This window comes from Paroedura picta, chromosome 2, assembly GCF_049243985.1.
Source record: "Paroedura picta isolate Pp20150507F chromosome 2, Ppicta_v3.0, whole genome shotgun sequence".
Taxonomy (NCBI): Eukaryota; Metazoa; Chordata; class Lepidosauria; order Squamata; family Gekkonidae; genus Paroedura; species Paroedura picta.
In genome coordinates, this window is record NC_135370.1 from 122,894,994 (window position 1) to 122,912,927 (window position 17,934).

Genomic DNA, 17,934 nt, shown 5'->3' on the forward strand with positions numbered 1-17,934 from the left:
TCCAAAATGGATTGTATTAAAGTTAACATTTCTTCATTTACCTTTGAATGTTTACTTTTGATCTAAATAAGTAGGTTAATAATTTTGGTTTAAGATGTGGCCCTCTTTAGGCACCGGGCATACTAATGCAACTCCCATGTGCCAAAAGGTTGAGGATCTTTGCTTTAGCCTATTTAGTACAATATGAAAAATGACATGCTACCCAGCACTGGAATATCCTTCTCTAATGAGCATCCTAATCTTTATGCATGGGTGCTAAAAAACCTTTCAACAAGAATGCATGGAAGATCACCTTCTAAACGAGAATTGGAAGCCAGGGCAGAATGATGTGGCTGGAGATAGGTCTACGTAAGGTCTGGCTTGTATGCTGTACATAGCTAATAGACTAGTGATGCCCAATGTGGTGCCCTTTGTTGCTCTGATGCCCACCAAAGGGTTGCCTGGAGCCCATGTAGCAATTGCCAGTCTTGGTTTTTCTTCTTCTCATTGAAAAGGAGTGTTTCATCACCTTTGTGTCAGGAGGGTATATCCATTCAGCAGCAGCTGCCACCATTGTAGAAAGATCCTTGGTTTGCAAACCCCCAAGATTTTATGATTGGACCTGGTACTCCATGGGCAGCAATTTTTTGACTGGCCTCGCTGCCCATGGTGGCCATTTTGTGGTGGCCCCCACTTCCCGTCCATTAAATTCTACAAGTGTCCAATAGAACAAGGATCAAGCAGTAAGGGATGTGAAAGGTGTGCCCAGGACCAGCCAGGAAGAAAGAGCTAGATCCATTCCTGGACAGGTGGGACCTGTAACTAGAAGATCAGAGTGAAAAGAAACCCTCCTTTTGCTCTGTTTTGAGGTTCGTTCCTGGGACACTTGCTGAACTAAAAGTGATTCTGGAGGAAGAGATTCAGTGGAACCTGACATTCTGATGCCACACTAGTTGCAGGAAGAGACCACCACGGTAACAAGTTTCAGGTAGAATCACCACATTTGTATGAAGCACATCAGTTTGTGTACAGATCACAGTATGGAAATATAGCCTAATTCCAGCAATTTGCAAACAGGCAAATTCAGATCAGCCTTTAACTGTGGCAAGAGACGAGAGAGGAAGCTTGGGCAGGATTGGCTATATAGTCTAATGGATGGCAGGCTTTGAATATCAGTAGTGGAGAGAAGCTACCCACTTTATAATTTCTGGGGAAGCTACCACACAGAGAGCCAGTTCGGTGTAGTGGTTAGGAGTGCAGACTTCTAATCTGGCATGCCAGGTTCGATTCTGCACTCCCCCACATGCAACCATCTGGGTGACCTTGGGCTCGCCACGGCACTGATAAAACTGTTCTGACCGAGCAGCGATATCAGGGCTCTCTCAGCCTCACCCACCCCACAGGGTGTCTGTTGTGGGGAGAGGAATAGGAAGGCGACTGTAAGCCGCTTTGAGCCTCCTTCGGGTAGGGAAAAGCGGCATATAAGAACCAACTCTTCTTCTTCTTCCCATGTCTCTATCACAGGTTATTTCAGCATACATTCCTTACTCTCCTGGTGGGCAACTAATTTTTATAGTGACCATATTTTGAGTTGAACAAGCACTGATGAGCCAGAAATTCTGATTCCACCCAGTGACTCACTCTTCGGTGAGTCAAGACACAGACAAAGAGCTCTGAGGTGCATAACAGGAGAATTCCCATGGAGCATTTGCTGCTTTTCACATTGGTGGATGTGTGGGGTGTGTGTGGGGGTTATTCTGTGCTTTGCCTTGGCTTCTGGTAAAGCAACTGAGATATATAGAGCTCTGACATGGTCTAACACCCTCAGGATATAATTTTAATTAAAGGGGAAGCAAAATGTTTTACATGATATTTTTTAATGCAAAAGTGTATTAATTGTTTTTAAAATCTGTTGTTACCCACCCTGAGCCATCCAGGGAAGGTCGGATTGTAAAAATTAAATTATCATCATTATTACAGTGATGGTGGAAAAACCAGACCCTCATGCTGCTATTTGTTTATTACTGTCTTGGCTATTTGCTTTTATATTCCTTGTAAATCATAATTTAAAAAAATAATGCAGGCTAACAGGCTTGCTGTCATGGGCTAAGACCCCAGTCTACAGGATGCCAGAACAAAATTGTCAGCCACAGAAATATATTCACAATACAAGGAAATTTAAAAAATGAAAAGTGGGTAACTCTGCCATGAAACACAAGAGGTATGGTTTGTGACATATCTGTCAGGAAACTCAACTGTATACAGCAGGGGTCCCCAACCTTTTTGAGGCTGGGGACCGGCAGGGCAACTGCCTGCCTGCACATGCTGTGCATGTGCGCATGTGTGGCCCAGCCGCGCATGCACAATGCGCAGGCACGGCCCTGATTCCCTCTCCCCCCTCCCGCAGTAAGAAGCTTCCCGGGCCGCAAGCTTGCGGCCTGGGAAGTTTTTTACTGCGGGGGGGGGGCGGGGAGAGGGAGCCGCGGCCCGGCGCCAAGGCCTTCACGGCCCGGCGCCAAGGCCTTCGCGGCCCGGCACCAGGCCACGGCCCGCGGGTTGGGGACCACTGGTATACAGGATATATATGCTGTGGAGTCCACCCTCCAAAGCAGCCATTTTCTCCAGGGGAACTGATCTCTTTAGTCTGGAGATTAGCTATAATTCCAGGGGATCCTGAGGTCCTACCTGGGGCTGACAGGGTGGTGGAAAGGACAGGCACCTGCAGGGAGGATGCACAAGAGGCTGTAAAGAAACCAAGTTTCCAAGCCACTTACATGTGGTCAGTCTGAGTCTTTCCTTTATTGCTCCCCCTGCTTGTGTTCTTTCACACATTCAGCAATCTGGAGCCATGCAGTTCTTCTCCTCTAGGATAGCTGACTGTACTCCCTTTCCCAATGCTGCACTCACTCGTTTCCACTCAGTCTTCCACCTCTCCCAACTCTGCCTCATGACTGCCTCGCGCCCATTAACTGGCCATGCCCTTCTTGTTCCAGCTGCCACCCCCCAGGCTGCCAACCCCAATCTCTCCACAGTCCTAAGGCCTCCCCTTGTGTACACAAGTCATCTGAACCCCACTGTCAGGATTCCTGGCACTCTTGCCAAGCAGCCCCTCCTACTGCTTCCGTGTCTGGGCCATGAGACTTTTCCACAGCTGGATGCATCCTGTTCTGGTCCATGTCTTCCCCCACTGGGCCCCAGTTCCACACTTGCTTACTTAGGATATTTATTTGCCATTTTTCTCTCCAAAGGGACATAAAACAACTTACAGCATTAATAAATACAATACAAATTAAATAGGAAAAATACACTTTAAACAAATCAAATCAAAAGTAATCAACTAAAACTTAGGCTGGTGTTAGCCCCAATGGTCCAGCTCATACAAGGACATGATCCAAGAACTAAAAGCCCTCTGGCTCTTGCTGTTCAGCTCATACCCAAGGGATTATGCCCATGCATAAGCGGGACCATTCACGTTAATACCTGGAGGCAGGAGGAGCACCAGAAAGCACAGCTTAAGTGTTGCAGGTGGCAACAATGATGTTCCTACCAGTTTGCCCTGCCTGCTCACAGAGCCTCTGGCAGACAACATATTCTCCTGCCTGCTTCCAGCCAGGTTAATTGTCTTTAAAAACTGGATGACACTCTCTAAGCTCCGGTCAGACTGTTTGGGGCCTGTTCCTACTTTACCCCAGCAGCCAGCAGGAGGAGGTGATGGCATCATCCGTTACATAAAGGCTCTGGAAAGAACACCCATGATATTTTAATTCGGTGAAAATAAAAGTTTCTTCCAAAAATAGAGAGAATGTGGTGTGTGGAGGTGTTTCAGGCTGGTGGAGCGGAGGCTGAATGCACAGGTTATATTTAGCACTTCCCAAGCCAAGCTTGTTAATGGCGCTGGATTTGCAAGGCTCATTGGCTCCAGCATTTGATGAAGTTTCAGGTTTATACACCTGGCTCCAGCAGCAATTCCCTCTACATCCCTTTTCAGTAATGGCCATTTTTCACATTAGCAGGCACATAAACTATAACCCTGTGGATCCACCTCATCACCCCTCTGTGTGAGAGATATACCACATGCCTCGTGAGATCCAGTGCACACCAAGCATGTACATTATAGAGAGCCACAACTGGTCACAACATCCTGCAGCCAGTCAAAAATAAGTGACCCCCTCTCTTGTATGTTATGGCATATGCTACGGGGTGATACACAGCTGTGTATCCTTAAATTATGTGTAAAGTATGATGCACTCCTATGAATGTATTCGCCAAACGGTTTTGTCCTGCTGTGAGCAAATTCTCTGCTGATAATGTATACTTCCATGCACCCCAGTCTCATTAATAGCTCAATATATCTGCAACTTGCAGACTTTCAGAAGTAAAGTTGTTTTGTCAGAGAAGCTACTGCTGTGTAGAAAGAACAGTAACTTAAGTTCCAAGGCAAAGTACTGAATACAGTGGTTGTTGTTAGGTGCAAAGTCGTGTCCGACCCATCACAACCCCATGGACAATGATCCTCCAGGCCTTCCTGTCCTCTGCCATTCCCTGGAGTCCATTTAAGTTTGCACCTACTGCTTCAGGGACTCCATCCAGCCACCTCATTCTCTGTCACCCCCTTCTTCTTTTGCCCTCGATCGCTCCCAGCATTAGGCTCTTCTCCAGGGAGTCCTTCCTTCTCATGAGGTGGCCAAAGTACTTGAGTTTCATCTTCAGGATCTGGCCTTCTAAGGAGCAGTCAGGGCTGATCTTGTCTAGGACTGACCAGTTTGTTCGCCTTGCAGTCCAAGGGACTCGCAAGAGTCTTCTCCAGCACCAGAGTTCAAAAGAATACAGTGGTACTATTCTTCAAATCAGATTTTCTCAGATGGTAAGGCTTCATTCAGAGCCTGTAAGCAGTGCTTCTTAGAAACCATACAGCAGAGGGCAATAGAGGAAAACTTTGGGATTAATTAAACAAAACAATGTCTTTCAGTGGTTAAAACCCCAAGATGCTTACTTGGAATTATATAATAAACAGATATTTTAGTAAAGATACAGGTGAATAGGTAGTGCAAACAACTAAAGGCACAGTCACCAACAGCAACTTAAAATTTGGATCTGATGACTGATTGCTCTTGGGTTGTTAAAGAGCATGGAAACAAGATCTGGCACCTATTGTTTGTGTGAATGGGTACCAGGCCTCATCACCACTTTCTCTTATACTCTTCATTGTCCACACCATTTTTTGCTTCATCATTCCTGCTCCCACATCATATTATTTTTCATTCCCTTTGCAACTTTGTTGTTCTAGCACATCCTTAGGCTCCCTTCCCCACTCTAGTGTCCTTTCTCCTCCTTTCCATTCTACTTTAGCTTTCCTCACTTCCCTTTTCTTCTTTCCCCAGTTCATGTTTTATAAACCTTTTTCCCTTGTTGTTTTCTTGTCCTTCTTTGGAAGTGAGGGTTCTTAAGGCTAAGCTCCAGTACCATTTTCAGCATTAGAACATGAGATAAAACTAATTTCAGAGGGTAGCCAGTAGAGCAGTTAGATTAGAGTCCAGGAGCACCCTAGAGACCAACAGCGTTTAAAATTTTAAATAGTTTTTACACACTTGTATGTGAGGACACAGGATGTAGGGTGAGGACTTAGGGTGGTCATCAGCATGTAAGAAAAACAGAAGCTTAACTGAATGCTATTTAGCAAATAATGTTATTTACCTCCATGCCATGAAAAACTTCAGCAGCTCATTTCCACACACTGAGATACACATGAACACACAAAGCTGCCTTATACTGAACCAGACCCTTGGTCAACCAAAGTCAGCGTTGTCTACTCAGACCAGCAGCAGCTCTCCAAGGTCTCCGGCAGAAGCCTTTCACATCACCTCTGACCCAATCCTTTGAACTGCAGATGCTGAGGATTTGAACCTGGGACCTTCTGTGTGCTGAGAAGATGCTCTGCTACTGAGCCACAGTCCTTCCCAATACCAGACACAACATTTTTAAAACCAAGTTGTTGGCAGCTCAATTGTGCGCTAGAAAGGGTGGGGGGAGATGAGAATGCATGGCCAAAGCACAGTCTCATCTCACATTGTTATATCCTCCACATTCAACCCTAGCTGTCTCTTAGATTAAGAAGAAGAAGAAGAAGAAGAAGAAGAAGAAGAAGAAGAAGAAGAAGAAGAAGAAGAAGAAGAAGAAGAAGAAGAAGAAGAAGAAGAAGAAGAAGAAGAAGAAGAAGAAGAAGAAGAAGAAGAAGAAGAAGAAGAAGAAGAAGAAGAAGAAGAAGCGGCAGCAGTGTGGTTACCTAGTACCAAAATGGACTGTGCAGGAATAAAATACACAAAATACACTTTGTAACCTGTCCCTTATGACCCAGTCTTACAAAACCACTTTAGCTTCCAGACTGCAAGGAACAATTTTCTGTGAGAATGCCTCCTCCAACTGTGCACACCTAATCAGAGTTATTCCTTTCTAAGCCTACTGACTTAGAATGGTGTAACTCAGTTTAGGATTGTACTGATAGGTTCTCATAGGGAAAAAACATCTTTCATACTGTGAAAGGTCTGCTTGGATGCTTCCTGCTGGATTGGGCTGTTAGCACTGGCATTGCTAGACAAGTTCTTTTACATTACATGTTAGCTATATCTATATCTATATCTATATCTATATCTATATCTATATCTATATCTAATCTATATCTAATCTATATCTAATCTATATCTAATCTAATCTAATCTAAATCTATATCTATATCTATATCTATATCTATATTTATATTTATATTTATAACCAGCGCTTTCCAGCAAGCTGGCTCGCAGCGGGTTATAACATCAAAAATCCCACGGTAAAATATAAACTATCCCCAACTTAAAAACATTCTAAGTCCGATGACCGACTAACCCACCCCCCACCCCTGTCTGTTCAACAGCTCCCCTGTCCAATGCCTCAGGGGAAGGATGTGATAGGAGGAGAGCCTGTCTATGGTGTGTCTGTGCATATACATGGTGGGGGGGGGGGCAGTGGTATAATATAAGGGCTGGAATTAGGTTCTGGGTCCATCAGTTATTCTTTTGTCCCATGACTCACAAAAAAAAAATACTCTTGTGCACTGAATCTGCTACCCAAAACACAAATTCAGTGAAATTTTGGGTCAGATCTAAGTTTGTTGTCATCTCCTATTGTTGTTATGATTAAATTCTCTATTATACAAAACTCTATTATACAAAGCACAGACATAGTTACTGACAAGAAAAGCCATCAAATGGAGACTCTCACTTTTGAAGCTTCTAGCCCATAAGTCTGAAATTATAGCAAAGCATGAATGCCAATTGCAATGCCTGATGAGGTCCAGCACAATGGGGTACTGAGGAGGATGTCCAAAATTGGGGGCAAACTCTTGTTCCCTGCATAGAGTTTTGCTGCTTCTTATCACTAACAAACTGAATACATTATGCAAAATCTGCATATATCCAACCATCGCATTGTGCCATAGACTAGATTCCACTTTTTTTGTACAACCAGACCCACACAATGCATCAGTTTGCAACTTGTCTGCTGTATTGCAGTGACAGGAATCTCTCCAAGTGCTGGACTCCTTCTTTACTCACTTTGGACCTTATCTCCTACCACCTCCTAGTTTCTCTTGACTCTCATCAATATTTCATGCATTACATTTCTTCTTCTCCAGAAAGGGCACAGCAACTCCGATGCCAAACACTTGCATTGCAAACAGGTGCAGCTCCACTGAACAGACAGGCACTTGTGTGGCCAGGATGTGGGGTTCTTGCTTTGAGATGCCTGCCTCTGTTGTCACACTGCATGAATTCTCAGTGGTCTTGCCATATACCACAGTGACATCTGTGGAGTCCAGAAGGCTGCTGTCATTATATTTGTGTTCCAAGAAATGAGATGCAAGAGCACATCAGCCACTCCCAGGTGGAAAGCCATGTGCAGATGGGATGGATACTTTATGGGTAGCGAGTTGATGAACAACTCTTTCCGGCCTGGCCTTCCTTTTGAATCCTGCCTGCCAGACTTTTTAATCATGTTAATCAGCCTTCATAGAGTAGCATAATCAAATTCCAATTTGTTTCCACCAATCTGTGCCTGATTTGACAGGAGCCAGTGTTACAGCTTCTCTTCAAGCAAGAAGTGCTCACAGGGCCAGAACTTCATGAATAAGCTTATTTATCTCCATCCAGCTTTGGCACTACTTTTGTTGTTTTCAAAACCAGTTCCACTGGTGACCCCCAAACAGATTTGAGATGAGTGACAAAAAACAGGAATTTAAAATCGAGACGTTCACATGCTCAGCGTCCCAGTCAAGCACTTGCTGTAGATTCTGAAATATTTGGAACATCTACTGCAGAGTTACCCAACCATGGTATACAGCACTGCGAAGGCCCATCAGTGGTACCACAGTGTGGGGGTTTTCAAAATGGCGGCTGGGGAGAGTCCTCCCACCCTGTGCCTGACATTTACAGCTCTGAGTGAAGAAGAAAGAAAAAGAGGGTTTTTTATTTTTTTTTAATTTATTCTTATTTGTGCAGGTTGACCTGCTCCCCTCCCAAAGTGGCCAAATATGGGCTTGGATGGGGTGGAAAGGGGAGGGGCCCTAGGCTTTAACCTTTGCCAGCCAAGGTTCCTCTTACTTGGGGGGAGGTGTATCACAGGGAGGCATGGTCAGCTGACATCAGTTCCTGGTATTTCGAAGCGTGAAAAAATATTTCAGCAGTACCTCCATGGTCAAAAGGTTGGAAAAGGCTGACCTAGTAAGTGATGACTGGACATTGCTGTAGGATGGGAGTGTCATTAGGTCATGGCACAAGGTAATCTGAGGAATTAGAGCCAAGTATCTAGGGTTGGCAGGTCTCCACTGGAAGGGGATGGGGGATAGGGCTGCTAGATCTAATTTGGGAAATTTCTAGAGATGTGGGGAGGTCACAGACAATAGTGGGGCACAATGGCATATGGGCCACCCTCTAAAACATCCATTTTCTGCAGGGGAACTGAGTTCTGTATTCTGGAGATGAGCTGTAATTCCAGGTGATCCCCAGGTCTCACCTTGAGGCTGGCATCCCTACAAGTATCCACATATACATACATGCTCAAAAGGAGGAGGAGACAGAATCTGGAACTCTTGGTTGGACCAGCCAGTCTCAGTTCAGCAAAGTAGTAATTTCCACTGCCCCCCTCCAGACTGAACAGGCTGAGCCCAGATTTAAATGTAAAGCTGATGTGGCAAAAGCACATTCTTAGGAGACTCCACATTTGTACAATGTCTCTTCTAAACTGGTCCGCTTTGTGCAAGATGCTGTATGAAGCCCCATGGGTGACTACTTTTCCTCAGAGGGTGTTACATTTAAACCAAGCCTCAGGGACTCTTGGGGGGGGGACATTTTTTGACCAGAAGGACATCAGGCCTTAGCGATCTTTTAAAATGTGTCTTTGCGTCTCTAGCATTGTCCACATAGGGGGCAGGATCTTCTCCCCTTTGAGTTAGTCTAAGCTTCTGATCAGTATAAGGTAGTCGCCCCCATGTTTTTCATCTTCCACCCTGGCAGATGGTTTCACTTGCAAATGCTTCCTCCTTCCTTTGGCTGGAATTTTGCCCAAGGGATTGAACACATGGCACACATCTCTGCTGTGCTCTCTTCCTGCCAATCCCACCTCTTCATTCAGTCAATTGGCCTTTGCTTAGAAGTCTGCTCTTCTTTTCCAAGCTGCATATGGCTCTGTCCTCCCCTCCCAGCTGGTGGGCACTGCTTCCTGCTTATAGCATTTGGAGATGCATAATGAAGGAAGGAACATACATTCAGGTGGGTAGTCGTGTTGGTCTGAAGCTGCAGAACAAAGTTTGAGTCCAGTGATACCTTTAAGACCAACAAAGGTTTATTCAAGATACTAGTATCAAAGCAGGTTTTTAAAAGGGGCTCTCACAGGGGTGGTGGGCAGGAGGGCTCCCACAAAACATGGCAGCCCAACCGGTGAGCCAGGCCACTTGGCCGGTGTGGCACCACAGAGCACAGCTGGCTGGCTTCCCCCCACTTCCAGGCAGGCAAGAGGCCCGGAGTTCAGCAGCCCAGTGTGTGCCTGCAGCACCACAGAGCAAGGCTGGCTAGCTTCCTCCACTCCACAATGGGCCAGAGGGCTTGGAGTGCAGCAGCCCAACCATGGGAACTGGGCTGCCAGGGCCAGTGCTGCAACCGTGGCAGAGCATGTCCAGCCAGCCTCCATTCTCCCTCCACCCCCACCCCACAGCTACATATTATTAATACTAGTGTTTCTTCAATGCTATGCCAATTGGGAAAGGTCAGTTTCCTAAACATCCTGGTTGTTTTGGGAAAGGAGCAAAGGGATTTCTAAAATATGTGCTCGTTGGTTCTGTCAGCTGACCTAGTCTCTATCTCTAATCATGCTATATTTACAAACTCCATAGAAGCCAACTCAGCTAGAATCTTATTGAAAGCATGCAGTTAAGATCAGAACTCTGTGATTAGACATAAATGCTGGACTAGTTTTCTCAAGAAGTGTCTTCAGCCATAATCTAGATCACTACAATGTGCTGTATGTAGGATGCCCGTGAAGACTGCATAGAAACTACAGCTGGTATAGCATGCTGCTGCTAGAGGGTTGACTAGAATGTCCTGTTAGTGATTATGTCACTCCAGTTTTGTTCCATCTACACTGGCCTCCAATTTGCTTCTGGGTTCAATTCAGGGGGCTGGTATTGACCCATTAAAGCCCTCTGTGGTTTGGGACCAACATACCTGAAGGGCTGCCTACTCCTTCATGATCCTACCTGCATACTTCGGACAGCTTCAGGGGCCCTTCTTCAGTTGCCCTCACCATTTGAAGCTAGATGGGTGGCAACCTGAGAAAGAGCCTTCAGAGTTGCAGCACACATGGCCCGGCCCAAAAGATTCACATTTATGTCAGATTGTAACAAATGAGTCTGATACCTCTCCTCCACTACACCACAGTGGCTTTTTCTTTCTAAAGAGATCTTTGCTTAGGTCACAGGGCAGGATGAATATAGCTTACAGTTGAGTCCGTGTAGCTTCCATTTTTGAAAGTGTAGGGATTCCACTTGTAGGACTGAAATGGCTTTAGTCAATAGTAGAAATGTATTTATCCAAGTGCCACAGATAGCAGCTTGGGCCCATTCATGTGTTTCCTGTCTTCACCATTACAACCACCTTGGCCTCAAACGCCATATGTTCAGTTCACATACTGTCAAGCCAAGCATGACTGCCTCACCTCTACTCCCAGGTACTTACTTTTCCAGTTGGAGCTGGTAGAAACTTGAACCTGTATTTCTGTGCTAGATCAATTCTAAGTTATTACTGTAATAAACCAAGAGAAACTCTAAGCTTTTCTACACCTTGATTTACTCCTGATTTTCGTGGAAGTCAATCCATAAACTTTGGAATTGGTCTGAACAGAGTTCTTCCAGAACCGTTCTGCCCTTCTTCTGCATTTTCAGAGTTGAGGAGTCAGTTTATTATCTTCCAGATATGCCTTAAATAATCAGGATTTTCAAGGGAGGGTGCTGTTGTCACACCACATTACCCTTTTCATGTTTGCATGTTCATGGTTGCATTTTCTTGAAAAAATGCCACTAAAACATTGATACACTGCTATATACGTTCCCCCCTTATATATTTGCAAGGGGAGGTCATTTTATAAATGAAAGCTGGGAGGTCAACAAACCCACTAGATATATAATCACAGCAGTATATCAATATTTTAGTGCTACTTAAAAAATGAAAACATTTGTCTACAGAGCTGGGGAGAAAGGAGGGACTAGTTCAACAATGATTACAGTCCAATAATTGAAAAGTGGCCAGGAGGTATATGAGAGTGGATGGGACAAAGAAAACCAACAAATATTTCATGTGACAATAAAGGTGATTCAAAATTGGCTTCAAGAAAAGTACTGGGGTAAAAGTGATCTCAAAAGAAATGGAAGACTACTGGGGGGGGGTTTGAGGGTGGAGAGAAAACTAAAGGCAGAAAAATGTACAGAAATCAGGGGATAAGCCAAAGTACTATGGAGAGTACTGGTGGTGAGGGGAAACATGTGGAAAAGCCTTCTGTCATGGTGGATTTACAGGAGTACACTACAAAAACTATGAACAAGTGAGAATGTACATTCCCTGTGTCAGTTACAGTAAACCTCTGCAAGCTGTGTGTATAGGATATCTTTCTATTTTCCATATATTCAGTGTTACAGCCCATAATAAGAACACACGAAGTGCTGAAAAACAGTTGCTTTGTCTCTTGGGATACCCACAGCATGCACAGTACAGACTGCATAATTCATGCTGGTCTCCATTGGTTCCATTAGGTCATGTCAATTATATGGAAGGTGACTGTGCTGAAGTACTACACATGGCCCTTTATTTGGAGCCAATTAGATGTGTAGAAAGAAATGTACTGTAAGCACATTAAAACATGTCCAAATGAGACTTCTAACAGTAGAGAAAAGTGGGGTATAAATCCTAACTCCTCTTTTTCTTCCAATCTCAGTCGGAAAGCTGATCCATAAAGATATCACAATCAATGGTATGAAAAGCCATTTTTCACAAGCAGACTTGCAGGAACTTTGCAGATGATTTTAAAGGCGATACTTTTCGCTTTGTGCTAGAATTCTGCTACAATCGAGCCAGCATTATAACATCCTTCCTTATTGTAATGGAAGAGGATGTACTTAAGAACATATGAAAAGCTGTGCCTCAGCCAGTCAAGTTTCATCTAGAGTAGACCAATGTCAGATTGTTAACTGTGGGTGGGGGAGAGCAGGGTTCAGTTCAAACTTTATTACAGACGTTCAGAGCAAGTCGTATGAAATTGGGGGATAGCAGGGCAATGAGAGCAGGGAGGGCCATTCCTCCCTCACCTGTTGCCAAGTAGCATCATGAAGCATCATGAAGGCACTCAAGCTTTGAAGTTCTCTAGTACAGTCAGGACTGTTTGTCTCTGCAGCAACTTAGCAAGTTTACAGGAGGTCTCCTGGATTTCTGATGGGAGAGTTAGCAGTTCTAGGAGACATTGCTTTACAGCAGGTGGTCATGAGTGAGAATACTCTACCTGTTTATATGGGGGTAAGGGAATCTAGCCAGAAATGTCAGGCAGAGGCATACTTTGGAAATTGATAAAAATTATTTTATTGAAAAACAAAATAAAAAGTCCCTAATACACATTCACAGTAGTTAAACTATCAAGCATACAGAATAAAATAAAGGGTTGAGATGGTGTGAAAAAAGACTAAATGTTGGGGTCAATAAAGGCTTGAATACCTACCATCAACAGGGAGGTTTGCATAGGAAAGCAGCGAAGAACAAGGGAACATAGGAAAGCAGCGAAGAACAAGTCACCACAGTATGCTAGAGACTGAACCAAGCAGGGTGTTTTTATAATCAAACATGTATCCTGGGACCAGGTTTGGGTGATTAGTTTCTAAGGCTACATGTTTGGATTAGCTGTGTGAGACAAAGAGTTGGAGACTTTGCTAATAAGTATACTAGTTCTTGACAAAAAAGCCACGATTGGCTTATTGGGAAACCTCTGATGTTGATGTAACAAAAAGGGAGTTCCTCAGGTGATGGCCATATTTGCATTCTGGTTTGAATGGACCACCTAGTGAATGGAAGCTCAACCCAGCAATTAACAATGCAGAAATGGCTGGAAGGATGATCCCTTAGCCTACACCCCTAGCCACTATTCTCTTTCCAGCTGCTGGCTTGCAGCATTCTGGCTGTCCCCCAATGGAGAGACTTTCCTGCTGCTTCTCAGAAGCTAACATATAAAAATGTGTAGGCTATGTTTGTTCTCCCTAGGCTCAGAGAGCAATTGGAAAGTGCCTTTCTGCCCCCCCTCCCCCTGGGCCTATGTTGCTCAGTGGCCCACCTAATTCTGCTCAAGATCCGTTATAGACATCTCAGCTGTGCACCTAGGGACAAACCTATGCTAAATAACCAGACTCTAATCCCAAAACAATACAATATACCAAAGAAAAACAGCACTTATATGTTCCATTGCAGGTTTTACAACAACTCTAGTGCATCATTAAAGCTTTTGATAAGGTTCCACATAATATTCTTGTTGACAAGTTGGCAAAATGTGGTGTGATCCTAATTCTGTCAGGTGGATCGATAACTGGTTGTCAGATTGTACCCAAAGGGTACTTGTTAATGGTTCAGCATCCTCTTGGAGAAGAGTGACAAATGGAGCACCCCAGTGATCTGTCCTGGGGCCTGTGTTGTTCAACATATATTTATAAATGATTTGGATGAGGGATTAGAGGAGGTACTTATTAAATGTGCAGATAATACTAAACTGGGATGGGTAGAAAACACAAGCAAAGACAGAATCAGAATACAGGATGATCTTGATAGGCTCAAGAAGTGGGCTAAACTGAATAAAATGAAATTCAATAGGAACAAATGTAAAGTTCTGTATTTAGGTAGGAAAAACAATATACACCAATATAGGGTGGGGGAGGCTTTTCTTGGCAGTAGTATGTGCAAAAAGGATCTAGGAGTCTTAGTAGACCATACATTGAACATGACTCGGTGGCTAAAAAGGCAAATGAGATTTTGGGGACCGCTCTGGTTCGGCCTCACTTGGAGTACTGTGTTCAATTTTGGGCACCACAGTTGAAGAAGGATGTAGACAAAACTGGAGTGTGTCCAGAGGAGAGCAACTATGATGGTGAGAGATTTGGAGACCAAGACGTATAAGGAAAGGTTGGGGGAGCTTGGTCTGTTTAGCCTGGAGAGGAGATGACTGAGAGGGGTTCTAATAACCTTCTTTGAGTATTTAAAAGGGGATGGAGCAGAGCTGTTCTTTCTTGCCCCAGAGGAAAGGACCGGGACCAATAGGATGAAATTAATTCAAAAGAAATTCCATCTAAACATCAGGAAGAAGTTCCTGACGGTTAGAGCGGTTTCTCAGTGGAACAGGCTTCCTCGGGAGGTAGTGGGTTCTCCATCTTTGGGAATTTTTAAACAGAGTCCAGATAGCCATCTGACAGAGAGACTGATTCTGTGAAGACTTAAGGGGGTGGCAGGTTACAGAAGATGAGTGATAGGGATGTGAGTGTCCTGCATAGTGTGGGGGGTCGGACTAGATGACCCATGAGTTCCCTATGATTCTATGATTATGGGAGACTTTTAGATATATTTGGTAGTCTGGTTGTATAATGAAAGGCTGGGGCCTCTGAAGCTTTGGGGAAAGGTCACAAAATTGTGGGGTATAGCTGAGTGAAGCCTTTGTATTCCAAACTGTGTTTGGCTAGATGAGTGCTGTGACTGAATGGCTTGCAGAAAATCTTCTTTAAAGTAGGGTGGTTGTTGTTTTTAAAAATAGAATTTTCTGGATATTTTGATAGATTCTAAGTTTTAGTTCAAAGAGCCAGGATAATAAGATGGCTTTAAATGCTAAATATACCCACTCTCTTTTTTCCTGGGAATTATGAGGCCAAATATTGGCCAATCATCACCTCATCTGCATGGATTTCCTTATGTAAGTCAACATGGGAAAGGTGCTGCGTAAATTCTTAATTGTAAAACAGAGATTTTTCTTTGTGCATCATTCTGGCGTGGTCTGGAGTGGTAATTTTAGTGCTTGAATCCAGGAGAAGGAGGAACTATATGATCATACGATCTGTCCCTCAGATGATATCATGCTGGTTAGATCCCCCCACCCCCCACCTTCTACTTTTAGACGTGACCTGTAGTCCCAATGACTGGTCTTAGTACTTTCAGTTCCTCCAAGGGCTTTGAAGTCACAGAGCCCTTGTGATTTTCCTGTGACATGATTGGAAAATGCTGGATACTGGGGCAAGGCTTAAGTTTAAGAAGGCATAGGGAAAGTGAAAGATTGCTTTGCTAGTCCCTGACACGTTAATAGTTCATAATAAAGTATTACATTACTGTTTCTGTTATGCCATGTCTGCTTTACAAAATCCATCCAGAAGAGGTGATACTGTAATTTAGATTTGCCAGCTTGGGAAAATCCCTCACCCCACTGTAACATCCTCCCTTCAGTTACATACTTTGGCATCCCTGAGGGAGTTGAAATATTGGGGGGGGGGATTTTTTCAAACTTTAGGTATACATTTCTAGAACTTACTGACATTTTTTTCAGAGGGAGGGAAATGACTAAGACTGCAAATACTTGCCATCCTGGTGGATTAAACAGCTGCAGCATAGTATGCAAATCTCAGTTTTGCATTGCATCTGTCTGCCCCAGTGAGAAATAATGTGGGATGTTGTAATTCGATCTATGAGACTCCCTTGGGAGCCAGTCCAATGGCCTTTGTGCATCCCAACGAGTTGCCATCTTTTGACCTCAGTTTCCTTACGTGTCACACGGGACCAACGGAGGCCTACCTTGCATGGCTGCCAAAAGAAAAGACAATTAGTCCTCAATACATTAGAATGCCAAACTGCCGGCTCCTTTCTTTAGCTGCAGGGCAGCCCGTGCAAAGAAGAGGCACTTCCTAGCTCGGAGGGGAAGCGCCATTGTTCCTGGCCCCGTGGCGTTGTTTTTCCTGCTGCCTCGACTTTTTTCCTCCTCGACTGTGACCGGGGCCCTCGAACATCTCTAGCGGGCCTCCTGCTTCCAGCGAGCGGGACGGCGGCGGCGGCGGCGGACGCGTCGGGTTCCCTCTGCTGGCTTCCCGTGGGGGAAACTTTCCTCCCTCGCAGTGACTTGTCCCTCCTGGCTCCGGCGAGAGCCGAGGCTTGTGTTGTGCCGCTGGCCGGCTCTCCGCGCTTGGCGACCAGAGAGCCCCTTGGGCCCGGGGACAGCACAGGGTGTGGGTGTGGGTGTTGTTTTGAACACCGCGTGGGACTGCGCTACTCTTAGCTACCCTTTCAGGAAGCGCATCAAAAAGAGGAACCGGGAGGAAAGCGCGAACAAAGCCACTGCCCCGTCGCAGCCCCGATGGCAGGGAGCCGGCGAGAGCCTGTCCTGGGGATGACTCCGCAGCCCAGCCACGCGGGAAGGAAGAAGGCGCAGGAGCCCGAGGTGCTCTGAAGAGCACCTGCCCGTATCTGAAGCAGATGTGGTGGCACCGGTCTTGGAATGTCCCGCGCAGCCCCCCAGGGAGACCCACCAGAACAAGGTACTGGCCGGGCTGGGACTGAGGGAATTTCCTTTGCTGTCTGGACTGACGCCCTGATCTCTAGCACAGAGAGCTCTTGTTTACATCCTGCTATTGTGGAGGGAAAGGCCTTTGCCATGTTGTCCCCTCCTCTCCCTTCCTCCCCTTGGGGCCATTCACTGTCGAGTGCGGAGAAAGGTAGGCCTCCTGGTAGGACAATGAGGTGGGTGGCTAGGCAGCCAGCCAGTCTGCTCCCTCTGATACCAATGGCTTTAACACATTTGGGGCAAAGGGGGTGGGAGAGATGTTCCAGGAATTCTGGATCTTCTCCCACCAGGAAGTCTGTTTTTTGATGAAACTGCAAAAAGGCATCCTTATTTCTGTCCAGAAAGTGTTGTAGAAACTAAATAGAGGATTCCCCCCCACTCCAGTACAAATAACAGCCCCAGGGGAATCTCATGGGGTAAATTTCCCTCTCTGCTCACCTATGCTGAGCTTAAATGAGGTTTTGCACAATAGATGAAAAATCAAGGAGGAGGAAGGAGCTGGTACTAATTCATTTGTTTGCAAAAAAGAAAAAGAAAAGGAGGTGTGTTGAGCGGGTAAAGTGACAGCTGCTTCCATTTCCAGGGGACAGGTATGGGTCTCCTAGGTGAAATCAAGTTCCCTTGGAGAGTGTAAATAGCATGCCTGGTGAGTGAAAGGACAGGCTAGATTGGTGCTTTGCTTCCAAAACCACAGGGAAGTAAACTCTATGCTTGCTCTAGGACAAAGAGAAACTGTGCGTGTGTCTGTAACAGAAACGGGCAATAGAGACATTCTGAAGGAGCAATGGCATGGAGGGGGCCCATCCATACACACCC

The 17,934-nt window shown here is 45.1% G+C and overlaps 1 protein-coding gene across 2 annotated transcripts in view; it reads left to right on the forward strand.

The window, feature by feature from the left end:
- Nucleotides 1–17,934, forward strand: part of DGKZ (diacylglycerol kinase zeta) — a 151,080-nt gene that overhangs the window by 7,829 nt on the left and 125,317 nt on the right. The window contains exon 1 of one of the 2 annotated variants that reach the window (XM_077322327.1): nt 16,644–17,092. The exons of the other annotated variant lie outside the window; for it this stretch is intronic. Coding sequence (XP_077178442.1) covers nt 17,031–17,092 — 62 coding nt within the window. The 5' untranslated portion in view covers nt 16,644–17,030. Of the gene's footprint in view, nt 1–16,643; nt 17,093–17,934 lie in introns of those variants that run through there. 2 annotated transcript variants of the gene reach the window in all.